Source organism: Colobus angolensis, unplaced genomic scaffold (assembly GCF_000951035.1).
Source record: "Colobus angolensis palliatus isolate OR3802 unplaced genomic scaffold, Cang.pa_1.0 Scaffold398, whole genome shotgun sequence".
Taxonomy (NCBI): domain Eukaryota; kingdom Metazoa; phylum Chordata; class Mammalia; order Primates; family Cercopithecidae; genus Colobus; species Colobus angolensis.
This window is the reverse complement of record NW_012117354.1, coordinates 1,141,059-1,164,935: the sequence shown is the minus strand read 5'-3', so window position 1 is coordinate 1,164,935 and position 23,877 is coordinate 1,141,059. Positions and strand designations below refer to the sequence as shown.

At 37.0% G+C, this 23,877-nt stretch overlaps 1 protein-coding gene across 4 annotated transcripts in view; it reads left to right on the top strand.

Moving 5' to 3' along the window:
• KLHL32 (kelch-like family member 32) overlaps positions 1–23,877 on the top strand; it is a 230,252-nt gene that overhangs the window by 118,306 nt on the left and 88,069 nt on the right. For 2 of the 4 annotated variants that reach the window (XM_011955162.1, XM_011955163.1), the window contains one exon: positions 7,376–7,483. The exons of the other annotated variants lie outside the window; for them this stretch is intronic. In XM_011955162.1, the coding sequence (XP_011810552.1) occupies positions 7,376–7,483 (108 nt within the window). The remainder of the gene's footprint in view (positions 1–7,375; positions 7,484–23,877) is intronic. 4 annotated transcript variants of the gene reach the window in all.

Genomic DNA, 23,877 nt, shown 5'->3' with positions numbered 1-23,877 from the left:
ACCAACATGGCACAAGTATACATATGTAACAAACCTGCACGTTATGCACATGTACCCTAGAACTTAAAGTATAATAAAAAAAAAAAAGATTTCTTTGGCTATTCAGTGTCTTTTGTGGTTCCATTTGATTTTATCATTTTTTTTCCATTTCTATAAAGAATGCCACTTGGATTTTGGTAGGGGTTGTGCTGAACGTATAGATCACTTTGAGTAGTATGAACATTTTAACACATTGTTTTTTAATCCGTAGACACAGATGTCTTTCCATTTTATCTGTGTCTTTGATTTCCTTCACCAGTGTTTTATAACTTTCAGTTAACAAGTCTTTCACTTCTTTGATTAAATTTATGCCTAAGTATTTTCTTTGTTATTTTAAATGGGATGGTTTTCTTAAATTTCTTTTTTATTACTTTCCTATTTGTATACAGAAATACTACTGATTTTTGAATATTAATTTTGCACCAAAAAACTTTGTTAAACTAATTTATTAGTTCTAACATTGTTTTTTGGTTGAATCTTCAGGGTTTCCTACATATATAATCATGTTATCTGCAGAGATAACTTCACTTTTTCCTCTCCAGTTTGGATGCTTTTTATTTCTTTTTCTTGTTTAATTGCACTGGGTAGGACTTCCAGTACTACGTTGAATGAAAGTGGTCTCTCATCTTCTCTTGCTATCTTCCTTTGTTATTTGATTATTTTTGTAGTATTTGCTTTGATTCTTTTCTATTTATCTTTTGTATATCTATTATAAGTTTTTTTTTTTTCTGTGTGGTTACCTCAAGCCTGTCATAAAATGTCTTGTAGTTACAATGGTCTATTTTAAGTTGATAACTTAACTCAACTGCACACAAAAATTCTCCACTTTCACTACCTCCCCCAAACTTTGTGTTTTTGCAGTCAGAGTTTACTTCTTTTTATATTGTGTATCCATCAACAAATTTTGGTCTTTTATCTTTTAAATGTTGGGGTAAAAGTAACTTACACACCACCATTACAGTGTTACATTATTATATATTTGTCCATATCTTTACTTTTGTCAGTGATATTTATGTTTTCTTATGCTTTCACGTTACTGGTTAGCATGTTTTTGTTTCAATTTGAAGAACCCCCTTAGCCATTTCATGTAAAATAGGTTTAGGAGTGACAAGCTCTCTCAGTTTTTGTTTCCCTGGGAAAGACTTTCTCTTTCATTTATTTTTAAAGGATAGTTTTGCCAGATATTGTATTCTTGGCAGTTTTTTTCTTTCAGTATTCTGAGCGTATCATCCCACTCTCTTCTGGCCTGCAATATTTCTACTAAAAAAATCCACTGATTGTCTCATGGAGATGGTTCCCTTATAAGTGATAAGTCACTTTTCTTTTGCTTCTTTCAAAATTCTCTGTCTTTAACTTTTGAAAATTTAATTATAATGTATCCTGGTGAAGATCTCTTTGTATTCAACTTATTTAGGATTCTTTGGGGTTCATCAATCCAGATGTCCACTTCCTTCCCCTGATTTGGAATGTTTTTGGTAGTTATTCCTTTTCAATAATCTTTCTTCTCCTTTCTATTTCTCTTCTTTTTATTAAGCTTTCGTAATATAAATTGATTTCCTTGATACTGTTTCATAAAAGCCATAGGTTTTCTTTACTCCTTTTTACTCTTTTTTCTTTTTTGTCCTCTGACTGGATAATTTAAAATGACCAGTATTCAAGTTTACTAATTCTTTCCTCCGCTTGATCAAATCTGGCATTGAAGCTCTCTGTTGCATTTTTTTGTTTCATTTATTGTGTTCTTCAGCTTCAGAATTTGCTTCATTTTTGTGGTTTGCATTTCTCTAATTTTCCCTTTCATTTGTGTATTACATAAAATTTACATTTCTCTAACTTTCCCTTTTGTTTATGTTTTATTTTCCTGATATTATTGAGTTGTCTATCTGTGTTCAATGATAATTTCTTTTTTTGTTGTTGTTGTTTTTGAGGCGGAGTCTCGCTCTGTCGCCCAGGCTGGAGTGCAGTGGCCAGATCTCGGCTCAATGCAAGCTCCGCCTCCCGGGTTTACACCATTCTCCTGCCTCAGCCTCCCGAGTAGCTGGGACTACAGGCGCCCGCCACCTCGCCCGGCTAGTTTTTTTGCATTTTTTAGTAGAGACGGGGTTTCACCGTGTTAGCCAGGATGGTCTCGATCTCCTGACCTCGTGATCCGCCCGTCTCGGCCTCCCAAAGTGCTGGGATTACAGGTTTGAGCCACCGCGCCCGGCCAATGATAATTTCTTAAAACAATAATTTTGTCAAGCAATTCACAGGTCTCCATTTCTTTCGTATCATTACTGGAAATTACCATTTCCTTCAGTGATGTTAGGTTTCCCTGACATTTCATGTTCCTTGTAGCCTTGCATTCGTGTCTGAACATTTGAAGGAGCAGTTACGTCTTTCAGATATTACAGACTGGCTTTGGTGGGGAAGACTTTCACCTGAGGTGTGATGATACCTGAGGTGTGATGATGGGTGGGGTGTGTGGTGGTTGTGGGTCCAATGCAAGTTCTGAAGGGTGTGCAGGGGCAGTGGTTTTGGGGATTGTGTGACACTGTCATGGTGCGTGGGGTTGCCAGGCCCTGATGCAGGTGCAAGAGAAGTGACATCACAGCCAGGTGTAGGCTCATGTGAAGCCGTACCAGGTGCAGGGTGCCAGAGTGACCCCCTCCAGCTCCAGGGTATGCAAAAGCATGGGCTTCAGGCATCTCTATTAGCTGGGGTTTGTGTTGGTGAAGACTGGCGATCTTTAACAGCAAAGACTGTAGGAGTCCTCCCGCTCTTTTCCCCTACAGGGGGATATAGTGGTCAAGGCAATTTCTCTTGGCACTAAGCTGTACTATGTGGAACATCCTCAGTTCTAAAAAATGTTCGATTTTTAAAATTTATGATAAATTTCTGAAAGTTAAATACATTATGAATGTTAGCTTTTTAATGTATCAAATATAATTGAATATATTATATGTTAAATACTCCCAATAGCTTTAAGATACTCTGAATGTTATTTTATTTTTTCAAATTGTATTTAAAATCTATTTTGGAAAATTTCTTAAATGGCAAGAGAGCAATAATTTAGTGTTTCTAACAGTAAAAACTTTAACCATAAATTAAGCTCTCAAAAATAATCCTTTTCATTATGAAAACATAAACTCTCTAATGCAGTGAGATGGAAATGAAGATCTCTACAAGGAATAATGGGTCATCAGTTTATATTGTTCATCTTATACATATTAATTTAAAATGTGTAGACTTGTGAGGATAAAAAAATACATTTGTTAAAATAAAATCCTATTAGTTCAATAGTACAAAGAATATAAAATACCTAGGAATCAATTTAACCAAAGAAGTAAAATATCTAGACAAGGAAAACTATAAAACACTGATGAAAGAAGATGATGCCAAAAAAAGGGAAAGATATTCCATGTTCATGGATAAGAATAATTAATACTGCTAAAATAACAATACTACCCAAAGTAGTTTACAGATTCAGTGCAATCCATATCAAATTTCCAATGACGTTCTTCACAGAAATAGAAAAAAAATCTTAAATATAAATGGAACCACAAAAACCCCAAATAGCCAAAGCCACCCTGAGCAAAAAGAACAAAGATGTTACACTATCAGATATCAAAATGTACTAACAAGCTATAGTAACTAAATCAGCCTGGTACTGGCATAAAAACAGACACATAGATCAATGGAATAGAATAGGGAACCCAAATATAAGTCCACACATTTACAGACAACTTATCTTTGCAAAGGTGCCAAGAACATACAATGGGGAAAAGAGAGTCTTTTTAATACACGGTGCTGGGAAAGTTGCATAACTATATGCAGAAGAATGTAACTACACACTTATCTCTCGCCATACACAAAAATCAAATCAAAATGTATTAAAGACTTAAATCTAAGGCCCCAATTATGAAATAACTAGAAGACAATATTGGGGAAATGCTACAGGACATTGGTCTGGGCAAAGGCTTTTTGGGATTAAGACCCCCAAAACACAGGCAACCAAACCAAAAATAGACAAATGGAATTTCATCAAGCTAAAAAGCTTCTACACAGCAAAGGGAACAATCAACAAAGTGAAGGGCAAACCCACAGAATGGGGACAAATATTTGTAAACTACCATCTGACAAGGGATTGATAACCGGAATATATAAGAAGCTCAAACAGTTCACTAGCAAAAAAAAAAAAAAAAAATCCAACTTAAAAATGGGCAAAATTAGATATTTCTTAAAAGAAGGCATACAAATGTCCAACAGATACATTTAAAAAAATACTGAAGGTCACTGAGCATCAGAAGATGCAAATCAAAACTACAGTGAAATACCTCACCCCAGTTAAAATGGCTTTTATCAAAAAGAGAGGCAATATCAGATTCTGGCAATGATAGGGAGAAGGGGGAACCCTAGTACTCTGTTGATGGGAATAAATTAGTACAGCCACTATGGAGAACAGAATGGAGGTTCCTCAAGAAACTAAAAATGTAACTTGCATATGACTCAGCAATTTTACCACTGGGTATATATTCAGAAGTAAGGAAAATATATTGTATATATAAATATATAAAGTATATTGTATATATAAATATATAAAGTATATTGTAAAATACACATTATATATCCAAAAGAAAGGAAATCAGTATATCTGCACTCCCATGTTTATTGTAGCAGTATTCACAATAGTCAAAATTTGGAATTGGGCCGGGTGCAGTGGCTCATACCTGTAATCCCAGCATTCCAGCACTCAGGGAGGCTGAGGCAGGTGGATCAACTGAGGTCAGGAGTTCGAGACCAGCCTGGCCAACATGGTGAAATCCCATCTCTACTAAAAATATATAAATTAACCGGGTGTGGTGGCACGTGCCTGTAGCCCCAGCTACTTGGGGGGTTGAGGAAACAGAATTGCTTCAACCCAGGATGCAGAGGTTGCAGCGAGCTGAGGTCATGCCACTGCACTCCAGCCTGGGTGGCAGAGCAAGACTCTGTCTCAAAAAAAAAAAAGGAAAATGGAATTAACTAAGTGCTCATCAGTGAATGAATGGACAAAGAAAATGTGGTATATATACCCAAAGAAATGTTATAAAAAAATGAAATCCTGTCATTTGCAGCAATGTGGATGGAACTAGAGGTCATTATGTTAAGTGAAATAAGCCAAGCACAAAAAGATAAATAATGTATATCGTCACTCATATGTGAGAGCTTAAAAAAAAAGTGAATCTCGTGAAGACAGAGTAGACTGGTGGTTACCCTACCCAGTAGGCTGGGAAGGGTCGTTGGGAGGGGGAGGATGATGGGGATATTGAATAATGGGTGCAAATATACAGTTTAATAGAAGAAATAAGACTTAATGTTAGATCAGTAGAGTGACTATAGTTTACAGTAATCTGTTGTACACTTGAAAATAGCTAGAAAGGAGCTGGGCATGGTGGTTCACGCCTGTAATCCCAGCACTTTGGGAGGCTGAGGCAGGTGGATCACAAGGTCAGGAGTTCGAGACCAGCCTGGCCAATATGGCGAAACCTCATCTCTACTAAAAATACAAAAATTAGCCAGGAGTGGTGGCGGGTACCTGTAATCCCAGCTACTCAGGAGGCTGAGGCAGGAGAATCTCATGAACCTGGGAGGCAGAGGTTGCAGTCAGGCGAGATTGGGCCACTACACTCCAGCCTGGGTGACACAGCAAGACTCCATCTCAAAAAAAAAAGAAAGAAAAGAAAATCGCTAGAAGAGAATAATTTGAATGTTTCAAGCATAAAGAAAAGATATTTTTAAGGTGATAGATATCTCAAATATGCTGATTTGGTCATTAAAAATTATGACTATATTACATTATCATATGTACCCCTGAAATATGTACATTCCTTAGGCATTGATAACATTTAAATAAACAAATAAAATTTCTAAAAGATGAATATTGATACATTGGCAAAAGTAAAAAAAATCACATTTTTTAAATTAAAAAAATTCAGCATGGACTAAATACCATATAGCATAGTGAGGTTTTTTTGTTTTTGTTTTTTTGCTACTATAAAGTTAGCTAAACTGCAAAATCTCAGGGAACAGTTCCCACAAGACTTCTCTCATTATCAGTAAACAAAATTGAATTCTCTTTATATTTCTTAAGTCAAAGATTAACAGTGCACAAATTAGTGTCAGGTTGTATTTTATTTTTTTTTTGCCTTTTTAAATTTTTTATGGAAACTCATACATTTGTTTAATTTGGCAAGTTTTTTTTTAATTTCAAATTTTCATTTGACATACTGATTTGCAGTAAATTGGCCATTTGGAGAATTGGTTGGGGGCAAATTCACTTGCACTGAATAGCTTAGTGATTCTCAAATTCAAGTGGGCATAAGAATCACCTGGAGGTCCTATTACAATACAGATTGCTGGGCCCCACTTGGAGTATCTGTTTCAATAAGTCTGCAGTGGGGCCCTGAGAGTCTGTACTCAAACATGTTCCCAGGTGATGCTGATGTCTCTGGTCCAAGGGCTACACTTTGAGAACCACTGAAATGAAGTGTGTGATACATGACTTTGTATTCCCACCCAAATTTCATCTTGAATTGTAGTACCCATAGTCCCTATAATCCCCGCATGTCAAGGGAGAGACCAGGTGGAGGGTAATTTAATCATGGGGGTGATTTCCCCCATGCTGTTCTCGTGATAGTGAGTGAGTTCTCACAAGATCTGATGGTTTTATAAAGGGCTCTTCCCCTTCACTTCGCACTTCTTCTTTCTGCTGCCTTGTGAAAAACATGCCTTACTTCCCCTTCACCTTCCACCATTATTGTAAGTTTCCTGAGGCCTCCCCAGCCATTCTGAACTGAGTCAATTAAACCTCTTTCCTTTATAAGTCCCTAGTCTCAGGCAGTTCTTTATAGCAGTATGAAAATGAACTAATACAATGGCAGATGAGAGGAACTAGCTGCTTCATTGGACTGAGGCAGAAAAAAAAAGCAGAGAAGTCAGGAGATGAAGGCTTTTCGTGTCCTATTGGGCAGGATATTTGGGACTGCTGCATATAACTTGGTAGCTATGAGAATCCAGGACCAAGAGAAAGAGAGTTCGGTGAGCCTAAATACTATCACCTCAAAATGAGACTGTGTATTACATATGGAAGTACTGTATATAGTGAGGAGTGCCATCCTGTGTGTACTGTTATTGTAACTGTTCAGACATCAAGATGATTTGCAGTGGTTTGTGTCAATGACACTTTGTAGAAGCATTTCAAAAATCAAAATCAATTATTAATTTGTACAACTTTGTTTTCCCTAGTCTCTCTAGAATTTTGTCTTGCTCCCTTGCTTTCAAAGTCTCATAACTGTCTTTCTTTCTTTCCTCACCTCAGGCAATGTTCAGTCTTTGTATGGTGGAAAGTGGAGCTGATGAGGTTAATTTGCATGGTGTGACCAGCCTTGGCTTAAAGCAGGCTCTGGAGTTTGCATACACAGGACAGGTATGGTATTAAACGTGATCTGAAAGGTTTAATATTTTAACTACTCCTAACCAAAGGAGATTATCCTTGAGGTATGAGATTTAGTTATTGTTCTTGTTACTCATTTTGATGTTAAAAATAAGATTCACATCCACTTAATTTTATGGCTAAAGTCATTGAAAGGTAAGTAAAGCAATTTGATTTTTAAATATGATACAGTGAACATAGTATTATAAACTTAACTTAGTGTTTGCTGGTGTGATTTTTTGAATATCTTAAAGAACTATCATAAGGGAAAGAGTTTGCAAGATATTGGATTCTCATTGTTATTACTGAAGCTCAGTGACTCAAGCATGGCTTTATTGTCTTAAAAACAAAACAAAAAATTTAGAGCCCCCAAAAGCTATGTCCAATGTCTTGGTATCGTGTCTTCCACATATCTCAGAGTCAGAATTGAAGGCATTTAGGTTAGTAGATTTTGATGGTTTGACATCCTAATACATTCATGACTAAAATTGTTATAGGATTTATAGGACATCAGAGGATATCCATTTACATTTGAGAACTACTCAAATAAATCAATTCAAATACAGACTGAATGTTTAGCTCCCCTTTTATAAATTTTTGTTCTTTAGCACCATTTCATCCAACTTGGATTCATTATCTTCTATGCTAAAATGAAAACGTCTTCTCTTGAGAGGCGCGCATCCTAATGAGAGAAAGAGAGGCATACATAATTAAATATATAATTAAAATCCTCACTGGTGTTAGAGTTATAACGGAAGCAGAATGCAAAACAGAGTGGGAAAAGGATGCATGTGGTCAAGTGTGGCTACCAGTACAAAATTTTAAAGAGAGGGTGGTATTTGGGTCTTGAAGAATGTGTGGGAGCTCATTTTTCTACTGAATTTTATTTTTGTTTAATTTTATTCTTAATTAGCAAATAATAATTCTATATACTTACGTGATGTAAATTTGATGTTCTGATATATGTTTACAATGTGGAATGATTAAATCAGACTAATTAATAAATCTGTCACCTCACCTACCTGTTTTTTTGTGGTGAAAACATTTTAGATGTATTCTTCTAGCAATGTTGAACTATATAATGCATTATTATTTATTATAGTTACCATTCTGTGAAGTAGATCACTACAGCTTATTCCTGCTGTCTAACTGAAACTATATACCCTTTTGATCAACATCTCCCCTTAGCCCATCCACCTCTGCTACAGTTTGGATGTTGGTCCTCTCCAAATCTCATGTTGAAATTTGATCCCCAGTGTGGGAGGTGGGGTCTGTAGGTGGATGTTTGGGTCATGTTGCTTGATTCTTCATGAATAGACTGATGCTGTCTCTCAGGGTGTGAATGAGTTCTCACTGTTAATTCTTGAGAGAGCTGTTTATTGAAAAGAGCCTGGCACCTCTTTCCCACTCTCTTGCCTCCTCTCTTACTATGTGATCTCTGCACATGCCAGCTCTGCTTCCCCTGTGCCATGAGTGGGAATAGCCTGAAACCCTCACTAGAAGCAGATGCTGGAGCCATGTTTCTTGTTTAGCCTGCAGAACCATGAGCCAAATAAACCTTTTTCTTATATAAATTACCCAATCTCCAGTATTCCTTTATAACAACACTAAATGGACAAGAAAACACCCTCCCCTAGCCTTTGGTAACCGTCATTCTACTTGCTACTTCTATGAGTTCAACTTTTTTTAGATTCAGCATATAAGTGAGATCATGAAGTATTTGTCTTTCTGGGCCTGGTTTATTTCACTTAACATAGTGTCCTCAAGTTTCATCCATGTCATTGCAAATGACAGGATTTCTCTGCTTCTTAAAGCTAAATAGCAGTATGTTGTGTGTACATACCATCTTTTCTTTATTTATTCACCTGATGACAGACAACTAGGTTGCGTTCATATCTTAGTTACTGCAAATAATGCTGCAGTGAACATGGGTATACAGATATCTCTATAGCATAATAATTTCAATTCCTTTGGCTGTTACCCAGAAATAGGATTGATGGTTCATATGGTAATTTTATTTTTACTTTTTTGAAGAACCTCCATGCTGTTTAACATAATGGTTGTCTTAATTTACATTCCCACTAACAGTGCACAAGGGTTTAATTTTCTCCACACCCTCACCAATACTTGTTATCTATTGTCTTTTTATATAGTAGGGGTGAGGTGATATCTCACCATGGTTTTCATTTGCATTTCCCTGATGACTAATGATGATGAATTTTTTTCATGTATCTGTTGGCCATTTGTATGTCTTCTTTTGAGAAGTGTCTATTCGGTCCTTTGCCAATTTTTTGATTGGGTTATTTATTTTCTCATCTTCTTGTGATGGCTCTAGCTTTGTTCTTTTTGCACAAGATTGCCAACTATTCAAGTTCTCAGTTGTGTTTTTTTTTTTTTTTTTCTTGTCTAATTTCTCTGGCTAGAACTTCTAGTACTATGTTGAGTAGAAGTGGTCAAAATGGGCATAATTGTCTTGTTTCTGATCTTAAAGGAAGAGCTTTCAACTTTTCACCATTGAGTATGATGTTAACGCTGGGCTTTTCATGTATGGCCTTTATTGTATTGAGACACATTCTCTCTATGCCTAACTTTTTCAAAGTTTTTATCATGATAGGATGCTGAATTTTGTCAAATGCTTTTGCTGTATCTAGTCAGATGATCATATGGTTGTTGTCTGTCATTCTGTTAATATGGTATATTACATTTATTTATTAATATTTGCATATGTTGAATCATCATTGCATCCCAGGGATAAATCTCCCTTGATCATAGTGAATGATTCTTTTAATCATTCACTGTGCTGTTGAATATGGTTTGCTAGTATTTTCTTGAGGAGTTTTGCATCCATGTTCATCATAGATATTGGCCTGAAGTTTTCTTTTCTTGTAGTGTCTTTGTCTGGCTTTGGTATCAGAATAATGCTCGTTTCATAAAATGAATTTGAAAGTGTTCCTTCTTTAATTTTTTGAAAGAGTTTTAAGAAAGATTGATATTCGTTCTTCTTTAAATGTTTGGTAGAATTCTGCTGTGATGCTATAAGGTCCTAGATTTTTCTTTATTGGGAAACATTTTTTATTAATAGTATTGATATAATCTCCTTACTTGCTATTGGTCTGTTCAGATTTTTTATTACTTTTTTATTCAGTCTTGCTAGGTTGTATGTTTCTAGGACTTTATCCATTTCTTTTAGATTGTCCAATTTTTTGGTGTATAATTATTCATAATAGTCTCTTGTCTTTTGTATGTCTGTGATATCTGTTGTAATATCTTCTCTTTCATTTCTGATTTTATTTGAATCTTCCATCTTTTTTTCTTAGTCTGGCTAAAGTTTTGTTGCCTTTATATTTTCAAAGAATGAAGTCTCACTTTCATTAATCTTTTCTGTTATCTTTGTAGTCTCTGTTTTTCACTAAATTTTCTTTAGAGGCTTATTAAAATGTATGATATCATTTATTCTCTTTTCTGGAGTTAGTAGAGTTTAAGATATGTGTCTTAGAATAATTGAGGCAACTCTAGCAGCTAGAAGAAACTACTAAGTATAAAGGAAATAAGCCATCAATCAAGTAGAAAGTATAACAGGAGAAAGAAAAGTGGTGGATCACAAATTCAGGATTAGCCCCGCCAAATTTCCAGCCTTAGGAAATTAAGGCAGGCAATTATCATTCACAGAGTTGCCAAAATATATTCCTAGTGAGGAGAGTAAATCATGTATTTTGTGTTTTTTGGTTTACAGATGTGAAGAAAGATACCATCTCTAAATTTTTCCTTATTATTTCTCTTTTTATACCTGAATTACATGCGGTCACACCTGTGTTTACCCATCTCTAGAGTGAGATTGAAAACCCATAGCTCCTCATAGATGTGCCATGGAGATGAAATAGTAACTTTTTTTTTTTTTTTTTGTAAAACTACCCAAGTAAATAATATCTGCACTCAGCTACATTAGCAACTGAACGGTTTAAGCTTAGAGACAATGGTCTGTAAAGCATGTTTGAAGTATTAGGAAACTCAAGAGTACAAATTCCTGGGAAGGCTGAGTTAAAATACACATGCGGATATATGTGGCTGCCTTATTGCTTGCTTGATTGCTTTGTGATTTCCTTCAGAATGGCTAAGTTGATGCCTGTGTGTGTGTACATGCATGTGTGCATGTAATTCCTGTCACACAAAGGATCTATGAAATGTGAACTGAAGTGAAGATAGCAGAAAGGGAGCTGACTTTTTGAAGACAAAGAAACCCACTTGGAAAGCAGGAAGGTATTTGCAGAAGGGTAGCCATATCCCACTGCCCAGGAGTCATATGCCTCAGGTGCTTAAATTCTACTTTTGTGAGAAAAAAAAAGCCAAATGAGATGAAAATATATCTGGTGTAAGTGCCTTTAAAAAGAAAGAAAGAAAAGAAAGAAAAAGTCCTAGGGCCAGACCTGGGGCTGCAATTATTCTGTCCAAACACCAGAGACTTATTCTGACTGTGCATCCACAGAGGCATATGACAGCCTGTGGCATACAGCAATAATTCATCTGTTCAAATTGTGTGCTGAGGGGACAGGAAGGGGGCTGACATTTCCTGGTGCGCCCTCTGAAAAAGCCAGGGGACAGCACTAGGCACTTTATGCGTGCTGTTTAAACTAATCTTTAAAACAGCTCTAAGGAATGCTGTGACCCCACTTGAAAGATGGCAAGCCCAGGGAGATGCAGTGAATTGACTCAGATAATTCTCTCGGATATTTTGGCCCAATTAGGCAAACCTAGTACTACTAATTTCAAGTCTATTGTTCGTTTTCGATTATACTTTGTCATTAAGAAAAGATTAAGTTATATTTGTTAGACTTTGTTGAAGGAGGCAGTAAAGTGTTTGGGCATTTACAGAGTACACTATCTTGGTGGTTTTCTCAGCTTGGAAACTGTGCCTTTTCAAGTCAGTCCATGAGGGCCTGGACTTGTTCTCTCTGTGTGATCACTCTTTGCCACAGAGTAGAAGCTGATACCTCTACAGCCTTTCTTGAACAACATCCGAGAAATTTTGGTTCTTAAACATCTTCAATTTGTAATAAATCTATTTTCCCTTTGAGACATCGACACAGCTGATGGCAAAAATAATGAAATTGTAGTTTCCTTGGGATTGGTGAACAGCTGCTTTCTCTTACTATGGAATTGACATTAACATTAAGCAAGAAGGTTGGAGCATAGGAATGTGAGTGAAAGCATAATTCTTCAGTTTCTTAACTGTTATTTACTGTTAGGGACATTCAATGACATGTAGTCTTTAGCCTTGATATGTATATAGATTTGTAAAAATTCAGGGTTAACATCGAGTGTATCTGCCTATAGCTATTTCTAACAGTTGATTATATGTTTAGTCAGTTGTAATATGCATAGTATGAAATGTACGTATTTTAAGTGTCTGAAAATTGTTGCTGTCTCGGAGAGAAATTAGAAGTATAGAGTGGGAGTGATGAATGAATGCCTCTAAGTGTAGCAAGATGTGTGTGTGTTCCTCCTACACATCGCTCTAAAGTGTAGCCTTCTTAAAATTGGCCTACAGATTTCATCCAGGAAATTTTAAAGAAAAAGCAAATTTTCCTCTTAATGCTAATACATATTCTGAAAATGCATGCATTTCCTATCGAGTAGCAAACAGGGCTGCATAAGCATTCACTCTGCCTTTGCACTAATGAGAAATGTGCCCTTCATCTGGGCACACCCTGCTTGAGACACTGCTTGAATAGAGCTTGTGATGCAGTACAGCCCTCGTGGGTGTCCTTGCACAGCCATGCCTGGAGGCCATTATTACAGCAGAACCAGTGGTGGAGGGCATAGAGGCCAGGCTGCTGTTGCTCTGTAGGGCTTGTTTTAGGAGCAAGGTTGGAAGCAAATGGTGACATAAACTGACTCTGGGCAGATCTACCTTAGAGAGAAAAGTATAAAGTGACTCTAAGAAAATACAAACTCCACTTACTCTGGTGGGCAAGAGGGCCCATCCTGTTACCCTGGCCTCCCTTACTCTCCTCACTTTGAAACTCTGGCCAAGTTTATTAATGTTTCAGACCAGTCCTGAGTAGAAAAGGCATGAGGAAGAAGGAGGAAAAATACTCTGATGGAAATGTTGCCTGGGAGATGGATCCCAGTTCAAACTAGACAAGAGGTCAGCCACCCAGGAGCAGGCAGTTGTTTTTAGAAAATCAAAAAGCAAAAATGAAAAAACCCAGCCTGACTGTGAAGAGCAGAAAACATCAAGATCCTTTTTATAAAAAGAAGAGCCCTTGCTTGGAAAGTAGAACTTCCAGCACCAAAGGCCTTGGGATAAGCCTCTAGAAATTTGAGTACCTTAGGACCCAAAGAGAAGCAAACAGGACTGAAAACCACAACAAAGTTTATTGTTTGACACTCTGGCTATGATGACGTCCAGGAATATAGACTATATGCCAAGCACTGTGATAAATACCTGACATGTAGTGGAGCAAGGGTTGAAACCTAGTTAGCTTCCTGTTAATTTCCAGAGAACTATCCTCCTGTTTTGTCCCTTGGAGACTGATGAAGAGATTCCAGAAACGCAATGGAGGGAGAAACTCTGCACCAAATGATAGTGACATTTATAGTCCCCTTTACAATTCCCTACTTCCAGGCACTGCTAACTCTGTCAGCTGTGAACCAATTATGTCATATCTAGGCTTCTGAAGAAGGATGCCTTGGGATATGTGTTCTTTGCATTTCTCTTTATTATTCAATAACTCCAGCCCTTGGCTTCTCAAAAATCATAGAAGAACGCATCTCTTGGGGGATATTCACCCTAAACACACTTCTCTGACCCAGAGAATGCTTCAGTACAGTCTTTACAAGGAAATATTGTATAACCATTATTATTCATATTTTGAAGCCTTTGGAAATCAAGAAAACTATGATACTCTGTTAAAAGGGAAAATTATTTTAAAAATATTCATTCAGTCAGAGGTCTCACATAGTAACTTTTTCTTTCTGATCGTCATTTGCTTCCTAGTAAGTTCACATGACTTTTTTATATAGAGCCCTGATGCTGCAAACACTGTGCATTCCGTTTTGATGATCGTTGAAACTGTATTCCCCACAGCAGAATACTTTTCGTGGGAGACCAGAGCATCAGGCCAGGCAGCAGAGTGACAGGAATCTTAATTGGATCTGCTTTCTCATGGACCATCCCTTCAGGGGCAGAAGTGTCCATTTATATGGAGAAAGTCCCTGTCAGATTTACTCATAAACATAACCCCGTTAAGCTAAAGTAGCACATGGAACAAATATGGGAGAAAATTTTTTAAATGTTTCTCTTGGGAGTAGTGTTAAGACTATTCAGTGGTTTAAATATTTTAGCTTCACAATCCTTTCTTTACCTGGCAGTACCTACCTGGCAAGTAAAAGGCCGCCAAGGCACCTCCACTGTGCCCTGGGCTCTGGGGGTACAGAGAGAAATCCACATTCTAAGGAATATAGCAGCCCCTCCTTACGTGCAGGGGCTATATTCCAAGACTCCAGTGGATGCCTGAAACCTCAGATAAGTACCAAACCCTATATATACTATGTTTTTTTCCTATACATACACACCTGTCATAAAAGTTAGTTTATAAATTAGGCACAATAAGAGATTAACAACAATCACTAATAATAAAGTAGAGCAATTATAACAATACACCAGCATCACTTCTCTTGCACCTTGGGGCCATTATTAAGTAAAGTAAACACAAGCACTGAGATACTGCCATAGTGATCTGATCACCCAGAGGGCTACTAGGTTACTAACAGGCAGAGAGCATCTACAATGAGGATATGCTGAACAAAGGAATGATTCATGTCTTGGTGGGACAGAGTGGGATGATTGGAGATTGCATCATGCCACTCAGAATGGTGCATAATTTAAAACTTATGAATTGTTTATTTCTAGAATTTTCTATTTAATATTTTTGGACTGCAGTTTACCATGGGTAACTGAAACCGTAGAAAATGAAACTGTCGATAACAGGGGGGACTACTTTATTTTGAATTTTGCAGAAAGTGACATTTCTCCTCATCTTCTTGTCAGAGCTGTGCTAGAGTCCATAACTGGAGTGTTGACATAAAGTTTGAGAAGGGTGAAACAAAAGAGGAAGTTTGAATTTCATCAGGGACTTTTTTTGCTTTTTTAGATCTTTTGAAATTAGTTATTTGCCTTGGGGGAGATTTTCTCTTTTATCAGTGTATTATTGAAACAAACAAGTAGATTAGTCTGCTTCCTGTTTGGGGGTGAAGTCATAAAATATGAACAGCTTTGTTGGTCCCAAGACCTGTCTGTTTCTCACAGAGAACAGCTGATTCAAAGTCTAGTCATGTAGGAGGGCCTCCCACCTGTAGAGCAGGGTCAATTCTAAGTGACAGTCTCTGCTTCATGCCAGTCTGTTCTCCTTTATTAAATTTCTCTGTGCTGTCCAGTCAGAATGTGCTCAGAGTGTAGTTTGTGCTGCAAAAATGTATAAAGCCCTTTGTTCAGCAGATTCATGTCTAAAATGTCTCTGTGCAAAGTTTAACTGTGGCCACCCTTCTAAAATTAGCTTTCCAATTCAGTATGTTTTGGTTTTGAAAAGTGTATTCTTGTTTTTCTCAAATAATTTACAAATTTATGTCTTCATTGTCTTGCAGTCACTTGGCAGAAATAGAATGCCCACCCCCCAACCCAAAATCTGATTTGGATGTTGAGACTGATAAAGCAACATACCCCAGCAGGATGTGAAAAAGTTTATTCCTCACATAATGAGGTTTTCTGGAGAGAGCAGGGTGACTCCTAAGCAGGTGCAAAAATGGCTTGAGAGAGCACGAAGGTATGGCTGGCTTTGACTTTAACTGTGGGGCAGGAGCAAGGGCTACCCACAGGCAGGCCTTGTGTATTTTGGAGAGAGTTTTCAGGCTTTTTTAAACCTTTGCTCAGATGTAGGGCAAGCAGGGAAATAGGGAAGGGTGGGGCTTGAAAGCCATCAGGAGTGAAATAACAAAAATAGGGGCAGACTCTATTACATTAGTCTAGCATTCTACTTGAGTAATAGTCACATTTCAGGCACATACATTTTCCTTTGGGATATTATTAAACTCAGTCACCTAATGAAACGCAATGTGGGCTTGGGCGTGGTGTCTCACGCCTGTAATCCCAGCACTTTGGGAGGGCAAGATGGGCAGATCACCTGAGGTCAGGAGTTTGAGACCAGCCTGGCCAATGTGGCAAAACCCCGTCTCTACTAAAAATAAAAAAATTATCTAGGTGTGGTGGTGGGCACCTGTAATCCCAGCTACTCAGTAGGCTGAGGCAGCAGAACTGCTTGAACTCAGCAGGTGGAGGCTGCAGTGAGCCGAGATCACGCCACTGCACTCCAGCCTGGCCAACAAGAGCGAAACTCCATCAAACAAAATGAAAAAACACATGTGTTTCAATAACATTCTTGCAGCATTTATAATCTTCTCTGGCACCAATTTTGTGCTGAGGAACCCACTGTGGGCTAAGGTGCCTGAGGTCATATGTACAGATCATGCACACTGATAACACTGTGAGGGTCTCCAGATATCTTAGATAATATTAGATGACAAGGATGAATGTGACCCCTTCTGTGTTTTAACCATATCTCCCTTATGTAAAAATCCATTCACATGAGCTGGATTTCTTGTTCTTTCCTCCACTATCCTTCCAACACTCAGCACCTCCCACCCTACCCCATTGCCAGTATTGGGAATAGAAAAAGAAATATTTCCTTTTTGCTTTTGATAATGGTTTTATTGTCATAGGTGGGGCAATAAACAGTCTTTCTCTGACATTCTTCAAAGTAGAAATGGCGAGTATCTAGTAACTCCAAACAGTAGATCAACCCTCCTAGTTAACTCAGTGGATTTTGCACTTCTGTGCACCTGTGTCTTTTGAATGTTTCAACAGAAAGTTCCATTGCTACACATTTCATGATTCATGGTGTGCATCTGAGATTTTTCCTTTGTCATGGTGGACGAACAGCACAGAAATTACAACTTCGTTCCTTCTTGATCATGGGAATTTCTGAGTGTTGGTTGCACTCAGAATCATTTCCTAAAAAAATTTCGATCCTTCCTTTAGGTGCTCCCTCAAATCATCCTAGTGGAGGGAGGTTAATCATTTGTGTAGTGGGGAGTCTTGGTTAGTTCCTTAAATTTCATAAGAAGGTATCAGCCTATTGATGGATTTTTAAAGTACATGAACTTTTTGTCTTATTCAGAAAAAAAGAACAATTGTACTCCAGCCTTATCCTGTTTTCTGGACAACTCTTACTAAAAGTTCATTTAGGAGAAATTTTACACACAAAGGATGCCCAGAAGATACGCAGTCTGTTCATCTGGCTTGGTGGTTCTCAACCTCAACTGTCAGTCCTTAATATAAAAAGGCCACCTTACTATCTGAAAATGAAATTCCTAGACAATATAACATACTTACACAAATTACTCTAAGCACCAATAGAATTTCCTAACCATATGTAAAAGAACAAACAAAAGAAAAGAAGTTTGTGTTTAAAATCCTTTATATTTCAGTGTGTACATGCTGGGGCACAACCCTTCCAAAAGACATGATGAAATACTCAACTGTCTGCACCTATAGGGAGAATCACTGTGATTGGGACAGCAGATGCAGATGCAGATGCAGACTGGTGAATGAATGTTGTACTGGCAACTCAGATACCACAAGGACAGATCCCAGGTGGCCTGTGACATGATTTTCCAAAATAATGAACAACTCTTGGTATTGTAAAATTCTAAACTAAACAAAGTAACAGTCTTTTCTTTGTTTTTATGGTGGTGGCGTTCCTGGAAAAGCCAGTGTGTTTGGACACAGAACAGCAAAGAACGTGTTTGTATGTAAAACAGAGTTAGGTCCGGGGCTTCAGTCTGTATAAACAAATGTTTCACTTCTGTGAACACCCAGCAGGGCATTCCAGCATGCAGGCTGTAGGTCAATCCTTGTGGTTGGTGACCGCCCTGTGTGTTGCCTGCCATCTAACCTCCCAGCCACTGCCCAATAAAGGCCAATATTGCCCACCCTTGTGGGAGGACCAGAAATATCCACACAAATTTCCAAATTTCCCTGAGAAGGTAGTATTGACTCCGTTGAGAAGGACTTCTTAAATATTTTAAATTTTATACCTAGATCAAGCCAGAAAACCAGAAAACTGGATGTCTGGGTCTTAAGTAATCTCGTTATTGACCTTCACTTTTTATGCAATGTTCTATAAAATATACTTCTGATAGTATTATTAGAAGTATTATCAAGCAAATCATTCAATAACCCTCTTAATGTCTGCTGGGAAATTTCCATTACATCTCAGGGTCTGGAGAAGCTAGAATTCTCCCTAGTATTTTCACCTTTTAATCTTGCATTAGGTTATATTTCTTTTTCAGTTTTGATGCTAGGAAGCATAGAGCCACATTTGTGACCCACTTATAATAGTTATGAGGATGGATAAACACACACACACACACACACACACACACACACACACACACACACTCCTGACCTCATATTGTTTCCTCTTTTCTCTTGCTTTGAGTTCTTTTAATTCTTAATATTTAAATGCTTGTATTGACGCCTCAAATCCTTTTTGAAATGAGGCGGAGAAGATAATAAGTAAATAGACAGAATAAAAAGATTTGAGACCTCTTTCTGAATGGTTTTGAAATCCCAGAGGGATCTTAATGTTAGTTGTAGGCGTGAATAAAGTGGTGCTACAGCCCATTAGTTCTGCCTATGAAAATGAAGTGCCTCCAAATTCCCAGCTTGCTCCATAAATAAATCATTCCACACACTTCCCAAATTTTTTTCATCCTTGTTTCGGCACTAAAAATAAGGATACTGCAAATTCTATAAAAATAACTTTTTAATCTTTGAAAATAAAAAAATATGACCCAAATTTTTACAAAATTATTAATAAGAATAAAAGTAAAAAAATATTTTCACTTCAAATTCTCAGTTACTTACATGTTATATGTTATCTTTCTGCTTTTTTTTGGATGCCCATTTTCTTCAGATGCCCATATGTCTATGTGATTTTATAAAGATTTTGTGATTATAATTTACTTTAACTTCTTTTCTGGAATTAGATAAAAGTACATTTTTTATTTATATACTATGCATTTATATGTTACTATGTTATATTAATATGCATATTATATTATACACATAGTATACAATAAATGTATTAAATAAATTATTGTATACTATGCCTTTTATTTATACACTATGCATTTTTATTTATATACTATTCATTCATACATAGACATTTTGTGGTCTGTATATATACTACACATAGACTACAGAATACATAGACTACACGTAGTATATGCATAGACTACAAAACACCTTATTTTCTTTTTTTCTTTCACTTTTCCTTAAATATTCATAATAAGGAATTCTTTTTTCCTTAAAATAGAATTCTTGAGCCCTCTGCTGGAAGCATTCAGTATTTGTGTGAAGCAGCAGTGTATGGGAGTTTTACAATTCTAATTTTAAAATGCTTTTTAAAAAGAAAGCAATCTGATAGCAAAAATATATGGTCATTGTAATTAATATCAGGATAAATAATTTGCTAAACAGTGCTTTTAAGAAGATTTATATTGGAAGTATATATTCCATTTGAGTAAAATAATGATGAAAACATTCAAATGAAGGCATAATTTGAATGTATTGAATACTCTAACTTGTGAATATTTTATTTTTGTATACTTCATAAAAACCATCCACTTATATTTTATTCTCAAATTGAGATTCATTAATTCAGCAAATACTTAATGAGCACCTACTATATACTAAGGACTTACTAGGTGTTAGGGATGCATTGATGAGAAAATTCACATTGATGCTTTCTCACAGTACGTCAAACTGTGATTGGAAATGCCAGATCAACACACCATTGCATCTTTAAGAAATGGATTAGCAGGGATCTGAATTATTTGCATATATAGCATAGAAAAATACCTGAGTATGTTTGATGCTTCAAAAGTTACACTAATTCAGGTAGGAGAATGGATAATTGAGTTGTAGTACTTTGTCAAGGACTGCCTGAAAAATAAGACAGTAATTTGCATTATACTTTGCAGGAAGAAAAAAACAGCCATTTATTCTATAGTAGTTGAATAGATAGATATAGCACCTTAAAAACTAATGATGGCTGTTCATCTCTATGTATCATGTATCTGTCAAAGTAGGAACAACTTGGCACAGCCCAAAGAATACAGCCTGTACTCCCAGCTAGTCGGGAGGTTGAGGTGGAAGAATTACTTGAACCCAGGAGGCGGAGGTTGCAGTGGACCGATATCATGCCACTGCACCCCAGCCTGGGCAACAGAGTGAGACCTTGTCTAAAAAAAAAATATATAAGAGGGAATAAAAATTGATTGCAGCCTGTGGCATCTTTGGAGAATTATTGGTTGAATCCAACTGTAAGAATCAATTCTGCTGGTTGTCACTGGAGAAAGTCACTGTTTTCACTTCAAATCCATGACCCCAAATCTCAGACAGATACCCAATGCCAGGCAATGTTAATGTTTCCCTCGTAAATTTGCTTTCCTCTTCTTGATGAGTTTCTCACTCCCTCTCTTCCCTTTTTAAAGATGTTCCCCTCACTAACCCACCTCCAGTACACATATCATAAGGAAAAGTCACTGTCCGTTGAGAAAATAGAAACAGAAAGGAAGATCTTCATCATCTTACCATCAAATTCTCAACCCTCCCTGTGTCTGAACTTATTCTGGGTATATCCATCTTTTACGGTGGGAGAGGTATCCCTGAACTGTCAGAGACTAATCTCCCCATGTAGGATCCGGATCCACTCCCTCCGATTCTGTCCGATATCACTCCTGTCATCCTGCTGCTGTCTCTTCTGTCATCAGTTTCTCCTCTACTGCATTATTTCCACAGCATGTAAACACTCACTATTGCTCACCTTTAAAAATTCCTTTCTTGCCAGGTGTGGTGGCTCATGCCTGTAATCCCAGCACTTTGGGAGGCCGACACAGGTGGGTTACTTGAGGCCAGGAATTCAAGACCATCCTGGCCAACATGGTGAAACTCTGTCTCTACTAAAAATACAAAAATTAGCCAGTCGCGGTGACACATGCCTGTACTCCCAGCTAGTCGGGAGGTTGAGGTGGAAAAATTGCTTGAACCCGGGAGGCGGAGATTGCAGTGGGCCAATATCGTGCCACTGTACTCCAGCCTGGGCAACAGAGTGAGACCCTGTTTAAAAAAAAAAATCCCTTTCTTATTTCTGTATTCCCCTTGAGCTACCATTTATTTCTCTGACTCTTCTCACAGCAGAGCTTATGAAAAGTTTTACATAAAGTTACTTTTCCTCACTTTCACTCATTTATCACTCACTTTTCCACTCCAAGTCTGGAGGCTTTCATCTTCATCATTCCACTAAAACTGTTCTTGGCAGTCACAAATATTGCCAAATCTAATTAAATACTGTCATATGTGACCTTGCAGTTTCATGCAATATAGCCAGCCTGACTTTTCTCTCTTGGCCTGTGTGACACTGCTCACTGTGGGCTTTTATTCTGTGCCACCACCAGCCTTCCCATCACTTCTTTCCAGGTGGCTTTGCTTGCTCCTCCCCACTCTGTAGGCTTCAAATCCTTCCTGCTTCAGAACCCTCCTGTTTAATCCAAGTAGCTTCCTTGGTGATGTCATCCAGAGCCAAGTGATTTGGTATTGACAAATAACTTGCTATTTTCTTATGCTATTGACTACCAGCCCCTACCTATACTCTAGACCAAGGATCAGCAAACTTTTTTTGTGAGGGGCCAGGTAGTAAATAATTCAGGCCATGTAAAGTTTCTGTCAGAGCTGGGTGCAGTGGCTCACGCCCGTAGTCTCAGCACTTTGGGAGGCCAAGGTGGGAGGATCATTTGAGCTCTGGAGCTCGAGACCAGCGTGGGCAACATAGTGAGACCCTGTCTAAAGTAAATAAAGTTTATTTCGCAACTACTCAACTTAGCTGTTGTAGCATGAAAGCTGCCAGAGACAAATATGTAAATGAATAAGCATAGCTATGTTATAATAAAACTCTATTTATATTAAAATTTGAATCTCTTGTAATTTTCATGTATCACAACATATTATTCATCTTTTGGGTTTGGGGGACTGTTTTAAAAAGTTAAAACTATTCTAAGAAATCAGTACCCCCAAAATTAAACAGGTATAAATCTAACAAAATATGTACAAAAATGCAGTTTTCCTATGTGAGCATCTTTTTATATGCTTATTTGCCACCTATCTTCTTTGGTAAGGTATCCACTCAGGTCTTTTGCCCCCCCCCCGCCATTTAAAAAATCAGATGGTTCATTTTTTTATTGTTGAGTGTTAAGAGTCTTTTGGTATTTTAGATAACATTCCTTTAGCAGATGTATGTTTTGCAAATATTTTCTCCTAGCATATGGCTTGTCCTCTCAATTTCCTAATAGTGTATTTTGTAGAGCAGAAGTTTTTAATTTTAAAAAACTCCAAGTTATCAATTATGTCTTTCATGGACCATGTTTTTGGTGTTGTATCTGAAAAGTCATCGTCATACCCAAAGTTATCTATCTCTTCTCCTGTGTTACCTTGTAGGAGTTTTCTACTTTTGCATTTTACTTTTGAGTTTATTTTTGTGAAGGATTTGAGAGCTGTGTCCATATTCATTTTTTTTTGTATGTGAGTGTCCAATTGATCCAGCTCCATTCTTGAAAAGATTATATTTTCTCCATTATTATTATATTATCTATAATATAATATTATCAGTGCTCCTTCATTAACCATATTTATGTGAGTCTGTTTCTCAGCTCTCTATTCTGTTCCACTGATCTCTTTCTCTCTTCTTTTGACAATGTCACACTCTCTTGATAACTGTAATATTTTTAGTCTTGAAGCAGGTATTGTCAGTCCTCCAACTTTGTTCTCCTTCAACATCGTGCTGGCTATTCTGGGTCTTTTGCTTCTTCATATAAGCTTTAGAATCTGTTTGTTAATACACAAAAAGTAACTTTGTGGGATTTTGAATAAGATTACATTGAATCTATAAATCGAGTTGGGAAGAACTGACATCTTGACAATATAGAGTCCTTTTTATTCACAAACATGGACCATCTTTCCATTTATTTAATTTTTCTTTGATTTCTCTCATCAGAGTTTGTAGTTTTCCTCATATATATATATATGTGCTAAGTCCCATGGCCAATGCCCTGATTGCCTACCCGATATTCATTTCCTCTTTTTTCTTTTTTTTTTTTATTTTATACAGTTTTTCTTTCCAAATTGCAAAAATAGTATTTCAATTCAGTGAACAGCTTCACCATAACAAAATCTTTATTATTATTATTATTATTATTATTATTATTATTATTAT